The sequence below is a fragment of the Rhinopithecus roxellana genome, chromosome 7, assembly GCF_007565055.1.
Source record: "Rhinopithecus roxellana isolate Shanxi Qingling chromosome 7, ASM756505v1, whole genome shotgun sequence".
In the NCBI taxonomy this organism is placed as follows: Eukaryota; Metazoa; Chordata; class Mammalia; order Primates; family Cercopithecidae; genus Rhinopithecus; species Rhinopithecus roxellana.
The window spans coordinates 23873274-23885817 of record NC_044555.1 but is presented as its reverse complement, the minus strand read 5'-3'; the positions used below and the strand labels follow the sequence as shown (position 1 = coordinate 23885817).

Genomic DNA, 12544 nt, shown 5'->3' with positions numbered 1-12544 from the left:
CATGGTCACACTGTTATAATTTTCTTATTAACACTACATACTATTCTGCTTATGTTCAATTCTTAAATTCTTCAAATTCTGCTAAAATGTAATACTCCACAGGGGCATAGATTTTTGCCTGTTTTGTTTTTATTCTATGTACATCTTCTAGAACACTACTGTCACATGGTATACTCTAAATAAATGTTTGCTACATTAATGTATCAATAATACCCACTTCCTGCCTTCAGAGAATGAAATATCTGATGTAGGGGCAGGCACAGTAATGTATTTTTTACAAGAAATAGATTAACGGTGATGTCACTACACTTCACTGCCTCATTTAACACTCAACATACATTTAATAAGCTTTGTTCTAGTCTCTGGTGCTAGCCACTGTAAGTATTGAGAAGAACACAGCACAGTCCCTAATCTCTACTAGTATTGGATCTAGTAGGAAGATTCCAATTATGTAGTTTACATTAGGTTATTATGTGTTTAGCATCAACAACAAAACAAATGACAAAAACCCAGCAACAATGACTTAAACCAGTGGTTCCCAACCCTTTAAAGAACCACAAAATCACCAGAGAAACTCTTTAAAAAGACTAACTCCCTACAAAATGGCAAAACTCTTATGCAGGGGAATTTGGCAAGATCTAGCATATATGAATACATGTTGGCCTATAAATCCCAATTCTCAAAATCAAAGAAACACTGGGGAAATATGAAAATGTTGCTGATTATGGAAATATGTGTTATGGAGAAAATTGGGATGATTAAATAACCATTAATAGAAGACTTGAAAAATAAAATGATTGAATATTATGCAACTACAAAAAAAACTATTTCTATATGTTGATTTGGAACACTCTCCAGGATATATTGGTAAACAAAAAAAATCAAGTTGGAGAAAACTGCATAGTGTATTATTATTTAGCAAAAATGATGAGTAAATCCATATACGGAATTATAATCAACAAACTAGAAAAAAATGTACCTGGGGAAAAGAAGGTTCAGAGTGAGAGGGACAAGAATACAAGGAGGACTTTACTCAAATATGTTGTTTTGTAGGTTTGACTTTGGTACTGTGTAAACTTTCCACATATTTATAAAAACTAATTAAATAATATAAAATAATTCCTATCAATGAAAAGAAAAATTGATTTTATTGTACATTTAGTTGGTGGCATTATCATACAGAGAGAAACTATTTCGAATGATTTATAAACATAGTCATTTGTTCTGTACATTCTATTCCTAGTGAGATACAACCTGAGGACCAAAAGAACCACACAAAATATTTAAACTGTTTTCAGAATTAGCATTTGTAATGGTAGTGTTGGCATGTTTTTCAGATACTGTCAGGTGTAAATTGGGGGATAATGCTAATGAGTAAAGCCGGGCGCGGTGGCTCAAGCCTGTAATCCCAGCACTTTGGGAGGCTGAGACGGGCGGATCACGAGGTCAGGAGATCGAGACCATCCTGGCTAACACGGTGAAACCCCCGTCTCTACTAAAAATACAAAAAACTAGCCGGGCGAGGTGGCGGGCGCCTGTAGTCCCAGCTACTCCGGAGGCTGAGGCAGGAGAATGGCGTAAACCCGGGAGGCGGAGCTTGCAGTGAGCTGAGATGCGGCCACTGCACTCCAGCCTGGGAGACAGAGCCAGACTCCGTCTCAAAAAAAAAAAAAAAAAAAAAAAAAATACTAATGAGTAAATTTGTTGGCATCGTTGGGAGTCAGTTCGTGTGGCTTCACAGAAAGGATATACCAAAGTAAAATTAATGACATAAAGTACATATACTGGAGCCCTAAATTTGAATGGGAAGTATGAGTATAAACTCATGATGTATTTTGCTTAAATATGTATTTCTTAGTTCAGTACTCTACAAGGCACCAGAAACCATGATGAACCCAGTGGCATGCAGTTAAACACCATGATTTTACTCTCTAAAAAAGTATTTCTCACCAAAAAAAAAAAAAAAAAAAAAAAAAAAAAAAAATCAGTGCATAATGAATGAACTGATTTTGGGAAGTGTATAAGGTGAGACTTTAACAACCTGATGTACAAGAAAACAGGAAACTATCAAAGACTACTGGGGTCATGTAAAAAGAATTCAAGAGCCAACCTGAAGAGCCTGAATGCCTAAAAATGGAATAGTTTGAGCATATATAAGAATAACAGCTAAATAGATTTAAACACATTGTGTGCTTAAATATTGGCTTCATAATGACTCTAAAATATACTTTGTGGTCATCTCTAAAAGTGCTAGGGAATAAATTCATTATTTGAAAACTAGTAAATAAAAGGAAAGAAATAATTAGCTTTCTATTTGCATGTATACTATTTACTGTGTCACCAAATAGTAAATGGGGAAGATTCTTCTTAAAGAAATATCTTAGCTAATAAATGTAGAAAGATAAATGGAACATCTTCATTCTGCAATCTGTAATGAAATACTGGATCTAGCCAATAATCATCAATGTCTGCTAAAAAAGGAGATAACCAGACACTTCCCAGGTAGTGTTATGTATTTCTATCTGTTTCCAGATGGACAGATGGAAGTACATATTCTCGCTAAAAAAAAAAAAAAAAAAAGAAAGAAAAAAGAAGAAAAGCAAACTTGAATCTAGTGAAGCCTCTAGCTCTAGCAACCAATTTACAGAGAAGATAGGACACAGAGGGACATGTTAAATATTAACAAAGGAAGGATATCAGCAAAAGCCAGACTGTAAGAAACTCTAGAGAATAAAGGACCCAAATTCTTCAACAAATAAATTGCAAGAAAAAAAAAAAAAACAGAGAAAGCACAACTTATACATTAAAAGAGATCCAACAAGCATATCAATAAATTATAATGCATGAGAGCAAATTGAATCCTGAGTTGAAAATCAAATTTCAAAAATTAAATATTTATAAGCAATTGGACAATTTGAACTAGGAATGAGTATGTGAAGATATTTAGGAATTATAATTAATATTTTTAGACAGGGTCTGGCTTATTGCCCAGGCTGGAGTGCAGTGGTACAATCTCAGCTCACCGCAACCTCCACCTTCTAGGCTCAAGCCGTCCTCCCCACTCAGCCTCCCAAGTTGCTGGGACTACAGGCACATGACACCACACCCAACTACTTTTTGTATTTTTTGTAGACACGAGGTTCCATCATGTTGGCCAGGCTGGTCTTGAACTCCTGAGCTCAAGTGATCCACCCGCCTCATCCTCCCCAAGTGCTGGGATTACAGGCATGAGGCACTACACCCAGCCTGTAATTAATTTTTTACATGTGATAATATTATTCTGTTTATATTTTTAAAAGTGTCTACATCTTTTACAGATACATACTGAAATAATCTTTTATTAAGTGATATGATGTTTAAGATTAACTTCAAACTAATCTTTGGGTGGAGAGAAGTTGGTGAGGGTTTAGATAAAATCATATTGACCAAGAGTTATTAACTAATGAAGTTGTGTAAGATCTACATGCATTCTTTATATTGTATCTTGTCATGTATCTCACATTATTTATAACAGTAAGTTTTAAAAAGTGTACAGAGTCACAATATAGACTAATGAAATCAGAATTTCTAGATAAGGGGCTAAGGCATTAGCACTTCTAAATGCTACCTTCAAATAAATTTACTGTGCAGCTAAAGTTTAGAGCAAATGGTATAAGCAAACAGGACCTTAATTTTTCCCCTCCCCATAAGAAGTCTGGAAGTATGCTTGCATTGGTTCAGTTGCTCAAATATGCCTAATGGACACCACAGCTTCCATATTTCAGCTTGACTATTTTCATAAAGTTTACTCTGGGACCTCATGTTTGTTACAATGTGGCTGCAACAGCTCCAGGCATCTATATCACATTCCATGTACCACCATTCTCTCACATCTGTCCTTCTTATTAAGAAACAGCCTCTTTTACAGAAGTCCCAGAGTATTCCCTGTACACCTCATTGGGCAGAACTGGATCACCAGTTCACCCCTAGCTGTAGGGGAGGCTGGAAAAACCATCATATAACCAAGCAGAATAGAATAGTCATGCTTGGATTGGAGATTTTCAGAGCCTCCCCACCCTTGCCCTGCAACTGAACATATTCCTTCTTTGAACAAAATCAGTTTTTGTTATCACTGGGCATTGGTAGGAAAGGCTGTTGGGTAAGCAATTAGCAAATCTAGTGAGAAAGGAGAAGCAGAGTTCTTAGAGTCAAAAATACAGTCATGAGTAAGGACTGAATATGGACTGAAGGGAATAAACTCAAAGCAATTGAGCCACATACTGCATCCAGGCAATTTTTGTATTTGCTAGCTTGTTTGGTCCTCACAACAGTTCTACAAATCAAGTAACTGGCATTATCTCCCTGTTATGCAGGAGGGACAAGAGGCTCATAGGAGAGGGGCCAGATGCTTTGCTCAGAATTCTAATTGGTGGTTCCACGGGGCATTCATTACCTTTTCTCTCTGCCATGGATCATAGCCACTTCTGTGGATACCAAGTTCACCATGAGAAATATCAGCAGGGAAAGGGAAAGGGTCAATTGTTTGCTCAGCACAATGCTAGGCATATTTCATGTTGGGAGGAGAATGTATTTTGATTTTGGCCCCCAGTCAACTGTTGGCAGAGTTGAGGGCGCAAGGGTGGCCCAGAGAAGAACTTGCCCTTCGTTGTAGCTACTGACAGGCTGCATACAGGTCATATGTGGTATCTTGCATGCCACTAACTTAGGCAGGCGTTGGTAGATATGTAGAGTCTAACACTCTTCCTTGGAAGTCTGTGAGGCTTGGCAATCTCATCACCCTCAGAGTTGGCTGCCATGCTGTCTGTATTGCCAGCAGCTTTGACTTCTTTGTCTTATGGAATGAATCTGATACACATTCATTCCCTAGCCACCTCCAAGTTCAGCTCAGATTCTGCTAGAAAATCAGTATTATTTTTCTCATGCCCTTAGTTTTCCTCCAGGCCTTGAATAGTGTGCCATCCATGGAGGCAAACAGTTCTTCTTAACATTTGGTCACTATGATGTTTTACTCACCATGAAGATCTTGTGAAGCCACATTTCGTCTGGCTGCAATCATCATCCTTTAAGGTTAGGGCTTCCTCAAATACATCTCCTGACCTTCAAACCCTCACTCACTTCTTAAATGTATCAAATTTATGCTTGTGGATCACCTACCCTCTCAGACCCTCTCAGACAAGAGTTCTTTTTAATTTAGCATGCACTGAAGAATGTGGTTGGGGATGGAGCATTCTGTCATCAACATCACTCAGGATCTAAGTCTTTGGATGTTTAAAAAAAAGTAATGATTGGGAGGCTGAGGTAGGTGTTCGAGACCAGCCTGATCAACATGGCGAAAACCCATCTCTACTCGAAATACAAAATTAGCCTAGTGTGGTGGCACACGCCTGTAATCCCAGCTACTTGCAGGGCTGAGGCATGAGAATCGCTTGAATCCGGAAGGTGAAGGTTGCAGTGAGCTGAGATTGTGCCATTGCACTCCAGCCTGGGTAACAAGAGCCAAACTCTGTCTCCAAAAAAAAAAAAAAAAGTAATGATACGTTTTATTTCACCATTCGTTTATACACTACCAAACTGGCAAAATAAATTAAGACAGTTTAGAAAGTGATAGAAGCATCAATTAAAGAAGAGAGAAAAAAGAGATTCAAGGGTGGAGATCAAACACTAATATTGAATCCAGGAACTGCCAGTTAAACCTGCAGAAGCTATTTGGGGTATTTTTTTGGTCACTTGCCATGTGACAAAGTGTCCTTCTATTGTGTATTTATTGGTTTGGCAAAAGGTCACTGTTACATTGCCATAGAACAAGTAAAAGCAGTCTCAGGAGGAGATAATTCATCTAAGTTTCTGTTAGAGAATTGAGGAGGCCCTTTACTCAATGACCCAAATGTGAAAGAAGGACTATAATTGCATATATTTTGTATATATATCTTACCAGGTGAGAGACGTAATGACATGATTGTGTACAGCAGCCTATGAACAAATCTTTTCCTGTACTTGTATGCCAAAACCAAGGCCAAGTTTCAATATTATCTGCTTGGACTTTGGAAAAAGTTCAGCAATCAAAGAGAGAAGCATCGTCTTTAGAGGGCTGAGAAATGTCTGCAAATTATGTTTATGCAAATTTAATATTAGTGTTTAATATTAATCTAAGTAGAAAACAAGGGGCTTTGCAGAAATCCCTTTTGTTTGATGTCTGAGTCTTAAGAGCCTGAAGCTTTTATCAACACTGATTTATAAAAAGAAATAATATAATTTTTAAAGGCTAAGTGTGGGAAAAGAGAATCTCTCTAGAATTTAGATAAATTTTCTCTAAAACAATCTGGCATAGTCTAGTGCAGGATTGAACTGTGTCAGGGGGTCAATATTCAATATTTTACAGGATCTGTAGTGTAGAGTTGTAAGCTGTGTCTTCTGTATGTAAGTAGAGCTTGTGTTCCCTTCTGTTTGTTCTGATACATGGCATGTTCATTCAGCAGATTCGTCTTTTCTTTTCCCTTTCCCTTGCTGATTTTGGTTATTTGCTGAACACACACACACACACACACACACACACACACACACACACACACACACACACAGAGGTGCTTTGAAAAAGCTTCTCCCAAATTCTAAGGCAAGTTCACTTTCCCCATTCTGTGGAAGTAACCAGTGGTGTCCCTGGGGAGAAGCCTTGGTTCAAATTCTCCTTCCCCTCAATGGCCAATGAGTAGATACTGTAACTGAAAACTAGAAAAATAAAAAACATGGCAATTGTCTTAACAGAAAATATAGAAAGAGTAATACTGGAAATGAAAACAGGCACTGGAGCAATTCAAATGCTCAGGTTTTGACAGAACTTCTGTGGTTGTTGGATAGTTTGTTTACAGTCCCATTTTACTAAAATGAGTACGTATACTGCAAAATGTTTATAAGTAAATGATAAAAAAGGCAAGTTCTTGCACTGCAATGAATTGAAATCATGATATTGTGAAAGGAGGGTCTATTTTGAGAGAGGATTTGTCTTTTGAGGACAGGAACAGAGGCCTTAGTGGATAGTAAAAGCACTTGCTGGTTTTCCTAGGTACTAGGGAAGATGCTCAAAGTGAGCAATGTGGAGGTCTACTACCTTCTATCCAGCCCAAACATTCCCCCTTTTTTCCTTTTCAGGTCTTTGCTGAAGTACAGAATAAGTTGGCCCCTTTCCTTAAATCTCCTCAGACTTGTCCCATAATGACCAGAGGAATAAAGAAGGAAATTGGGAGGAAAATTGCCAAGAACAAATGGGTAGACACTGAGAAAGCCTGAAGCAGGAAGCTCATAAACTACTTACAGTATGCAACCAGATTTGAGAAGATTCCATATTACCTTGGCTGCTAGGAATTGGAGATGAAACTCTAAGGACAGTTAAATCAAACTGACCTGAATTAGAGGAAGTAGGGGATCTCTGAAGGGAAACTGCCCTGAACATGGTTTTTATAAATAGTTGGATGCCCTAGGGAAACTAGTACTCTGTAAATGGCCCCAATTTGGAGTATTGGAGAACACCATCAGATATTAACAACTATAAAGAAATGTATCCAGGAAGTTAGAAAGAAATGTTACCATGAGTTTGTATCTACTTTGTTAAAGAGACAGTCCAGTATCTCCAAGCACCTGGATGATCTGCTTCTCACCGAAATGCAAAGAATTGGTTTCTAAAAATCTATTTCCAAAAATTGTCTTTTTCTCTGAAGGTTTTTATATTTATATATAAACAGTTCAGAATGTCTGGTAGGGAAATTGCTAAACAATTGGCTAATGAGAAAGACATTTAGGAGCCAGTTTTTGATGGGAAATCATCCAAATTGGATGGAGACAAAAGAGTTCTGTCCTGGCTTGTGGTTTTGGCCTATCAGTGGAAGACAGCCACAAAATACTATTGGTAAATCACTAAAATTACAAAACAATGAGATTGATGCAGCAGCAAAAATAATTGTTTATAAAGTGGTTTCCAGGGCAAAACTTACCAAATACTGGATTGGTTTGTATTTTGTATGAGGTTCAGTGCATAGAGCTCTTATGATAAAAATAAAACTCTTGCCATTGACATTCTAATGATTAAAAAATCCATTACGTATGAGGTCCAAGACGTATGAGGCATATCCGTGTGGATTAGGTTAGCTTATGTATGACAAAATAAAAATCCTCATTTCCCAAACGGGTGCCCTGAAGACCTATGATGAATGATTCACAGGACAGCCAAGATATTGATGCTCCAGCAAGACCAGTGTGGCGATCTCTGACAGGTTAGACACCCTGGAGGTACATGTGCACACAAAGGGACAATGTAGAAGGATACATTGCCTTTACCTGAGCATGAATGAGCCCAGGGTGTTGTGCCAGCAGTATCCACACCTATTCAACTAGATCATGAGTATGAGGTTTGACAGCAAAGCTCAAAACTGTCTCTCACTCCAGGTATACTGCTGTGCCTAAGGCACTACCCACTTAACAAGACAGAAAGTTCTTTAGTTATTGACAGTCCTATGCAGGTTATAAGGCCACTCTCTTGCCGATAAATGTAGCCACCTCAGAATCCATAATTGGTGTTTTCCTCAAGTTGTTCAGAGAAATATCCAGCGCCTCTGACCCCAAGTGTAGCTCATGATTTGAATATAAAAATTACTTCCCACGTTTCCTAACAACCCAAGCACGAAACAGACAAAGGTGACATCATCTCATTTCCCAGTCCAGGAGTCACTAATTCTTAGTTTTTACTCAATGACCAACGGCCCTATTGCAAGCATTTATCTTCTCAATAGCCATACCCCTTATTGGGTTGTGTCCCATATCACAAGTTTCATGGTGAACAAAACCAAGAGCTGTGTTTGTTAAGATGATGGAGTACAGAAAAGAGTCTAGCCAAGGCTGGGCACAGTGGCTCACGCCTGTAATCCCACCACTCTGGGAGGCTGATATGGGAGGATTGCTTGAGCTTGGGAGGTTGAGGCTGCAGTGAGCCATGACTGCACCACTGCACTCAGCCTGGGTGACAGAGTGAGACTCTGTCTTAAAAATAAACAAATAAATAGTCTTGTCAACCTATGGTCTGAATCCCCAGGCGTATTTATAATTTGGCCATACTTAACATGATGGGACCTGATGGAATACAGTAAGTCCTCACTCAACATTGTCCACTGGTTCTTGGAAATTGTGACTTCAAGTGAAATAACATCTAACAAAATGAATTTTTCCCCTTATCAGTGTTGTAACTAAATAACATTGAACAATGTCACCAAACAACATCGAACAATGTCGTAACTAAACAACACTGAACAATGTTGTACATCGTTTGTACATTGTTGTACAATGTACACCTGCTGTACATTGTTTTGCTTAATGTTGTAGTCTTCAAGAACCTATGGATAATGTTAAGTGAACTATTGCTATACAAATAAAGACGGCCTGAGCCTTTCATTTTCAAATCACAAGTGGGGAAGCAGAAGAGCTCCTTTATTGACTGGACTTGGACAGAGAAAACAAACCCCACTGGGACGAGCCTTAACGTAAGTTTTTTTCTCATAATTAAAATTATTCCTTTAATACACACTTATGCATTGTTTGTAAATTCCTCACTTAAAACAGTAAGTGGTGAAGAGTTTTTAAGTTTTTAAGAGTGATAGAACATATTCAACTATTTGAGAAAGTAATAAAGCTAATTGAATAGCATTATATAATGACATTTAAACATCATTCAAAAGCATTTCAAATAACCGAAGAGTTTCAAATGGAGTATTTTATTCATATGTTAGTTATCATTTTAACATACACACAAACACTGACACACTCTGGTCTGCGTGGAACAAGGGTGGTCTAAATATCCTAAAAGAAAATGAAAAATTAAAGTACATTAATTTTTCATTATTATAGGCAATTACGTCCACATCACTTACAAAGCTATTACTGATATTGTCCAAGGAAGCAGAGTGGTACAGAGGAAGGAAACTTGAGGGTAAATTCATCAGTGACATAACTGAGATCTCAACATGAGAAAGCTGACAAAATATGAATTTTTGCTGTGAAATTTCTCTTTGCAAAATATGAAGAAAAGTCAGTCAATGGGCAGTAAATAAGAGTAGGTGGTGAACTTCTGCTGTCAATTCTTCTCACAGTATCTTGCAGAGGCATCAAGAAAATTGCTTAGTCCTTCTCTGGGACCAGTTTCAGAACTTTTCCAATTGCAATGGTCTTACCCTCATCTCTTAAAGTAAAACGACCCATCTGAGGAAAATCTTTGAACGTCTCGAGGCAGATGGTTCCTGCTGTCCTTAAACGAGCAATGCATACTTGATCTTGCTTCACGAAGCGGGGTCGTGTCTTACTTTTTTCTCCTGATTTTTTGTCTACCAAGGAGATTAAGGCTGTTATCTCAACTTCCTCAATACAAGTATGAATGTGCAGCACCGCATTATAACCTGGGCAGATGATGGATTTGTGCTCAATAATCACTATCTGAACATCAAACGTGCGTCCAGAATGGCAGAGGTTACTAGGATCACAAAGTATGAATCCTGGAAGAATCTCTTCTTCTTCAATTCCCTTCAATCTGATTTTGAGGTTTTCACCTGGGGCTACAAAATCAGTTTCAGTATCATCAGAAAGTATTCCAAGAACTTCTACATTGTGCTTGTTTGGCATCATCACAAGCTGCTGGCCTTTAAAAATGGACCCAGATTCCAGCTTTCCCAGGACCACAGTGCCCATATCCTTGTACTTATCCACAATTGGCAGTCTTATTGGTCCATCAATTGATCTGTTGAAGTTTGGCAAGTTATCCAAATACGGAATAAATGGTAATCCAGTGTACCAAGGGCAGAAATCTGATTGCTCTTTAATATTTGCTCCGGTCAGTCCTGAGCAGGGCATAAAGTGAATGTCCTTTTTTGGACTGAAGCCGACTTTTTTCAAAAAGGGTACCAGTTTTTCTTTACATTCTTCATATCTCTCGATGCTCCAATTTACTGTGGGATCATCCATCTTATTAATAAGCACTATTAAATGTTTTACCCCTGCCGTTTTTGCCAACATCGCATGTTCTCTTGTCTGTCCACCTTTTTCAAATCCAGTTTCAAACTCTCCTTTCCTGGCAGAGATGACCAGCACAGCCAAATCAGCTTGAGAAGCACCACCGATCATATTTGGGACAAAACTCTTGTGGCCAGGGGCATCTAAAATTGTGAAATGTTTCCTTTCTGTTTCAAAATAAGCACGACCCACTTCGACTGTTTTACCCTTGTCTCGTTCTTCCTGATTTGTATCTAAGGCCCAGGACAAATACCATGTTTCTCTGTTTTTCTCCTTAGCTTCTCTTTCATATTTCTCCAGTGTTCTTTTGTCAACCATTCCAGTCAAAAACATTATCTGTCCTCCGATGGTTGACTTGCCAGCGTCTACATGGCCAATGAATACTACATTTACGTGTTCTTTCTTAGGAGCACCTGAGGGTACAATCACATATTTGGATTTTCTTATTTCCTCTTTTTCCTCCATCATTTCCTGGCCACTTTCTTCTGGGGGCCCCGAATCTCCCGAGGAACCACCCCCAGGCTCGGCTTCACTTACTTCTTTACTGTGCTCCCATGATTCTTCTAGGGCCATTTCCACCTCTCCATTTTCTACAACAGGTTCTGAAAGTTCCATGGTAACGGCTGAATTGGAACCTTCAAGCGACACTAACGGTTCCTCTCGGGAAGGTTCCACAGGTGCCCCCCGTCCCATCCTTTTACCTTGAGGGTATCCCGCGCCGGTGCAGGTTTCATCGTTGCTGCCGGAACCGGCCGGGAGGGTGGGCGGCTGAGTCGGGCCCCGCAGGAAGGACGGCACGAACTCCGCGGCGTGTACGTTAGGCACGAAGGGCTTGGCGTTGACGTTGAGCTGACGGCTGAAGGCCGAGCTGAGGGGCTCGCGCTGGGCCTCGGCCACCGCAGAGGAGACTCCATCCCCGCTCGGGGCCGACCCCGGGGCTTCCATGTCCACCTGGTCCCAGCAATCGGGTGCCGAGTCGCTGCTGCTGCTGCCCGAATCCATGGTCTCAGAACTTGCTGTGTGGCAGTGAGGGAGCAGGCTTAACAGACCAGAAAGAGCGGGCTCCGCCGGCGGGGTTAAGGCAGCAAGAGCGAAGGGCCAAGGGATAGCGACACGAACCTTAGCGGCACCGCGGAGGCAGCTAAGCGCCGATGCTGCATTCGCAACTGCGGCGGCAGCAGCAGATATGGCGGCTCAACACTCTCCTCTTGTGTGTGAGCGGATCTCCTCCCCCAAACCCCAACCACTTCCGACTCCTCCACCCCCGACCCAACGCCGGGCGTGGATTGACCCCTCGCTGCCATCCGTACGCTTGGCTTCCTTACTTCTCAAGCCAGGGGCTAAGTCCAAAAGTACTGTTTTTTAAAACGAAAATTTCCATTCACTTTTTTGTTCACACGATCTGGGAGAGCGATTTGACCACAATCTGATGATTAAACCTAGACAGGAACACATGATATACAATTCTACTAAAAGATTCAAGTAAAAGTGAACATTCCTA

General features: G+C 39.8%; 1 protein-coding gene across 2 annotated transcripts; it reads right to left on the bottom strand.

Annotated features, from left to right (window-relative positions):
* Positions 1-9736: 9736 nt before the first annotated feature.
* Positions 9737-12282, bottom strand: GSPT2 (G1 to S phase transition 2). Of its 2 annotated transcripts, XM_030934644.1 has the most exons (2): positions 11745-12266; positions 9737-11456 (listed from the first exon to the last, which is right to left on the bottom strand). In XM_030934644.1, the coding sequence occupies exons 1-2, from the start codon at positions 12043-12045 to the stop codon at positions 10159-10161; spliced, it is 1599 nt and encodes a 532-aa protein (XP_030790504.1). In that variant the 5' UTR covers positions 12046-12266; the 3' UTR covers positions 9737-10158. The 2 variants fall into 2 exon arrangements, with proteins under 2 accessions (XP_030790504.1, XP_010352084.1); XM_010353782.2 differs by having other exon boundaries at positions 9737-12282.
* Between the last annotated feature and the right edge of the window lie 262 nt (positions 12283-12544).

Coding starts and splice junctions, on each gene's coding strand:
- GSPT2 (XM_010353782.2), bottom strand. CDS start 12,045: ATGGATTCGGGCAGCAGCAGCAGCGACTCGGCACCCGATTGCTGGGAC.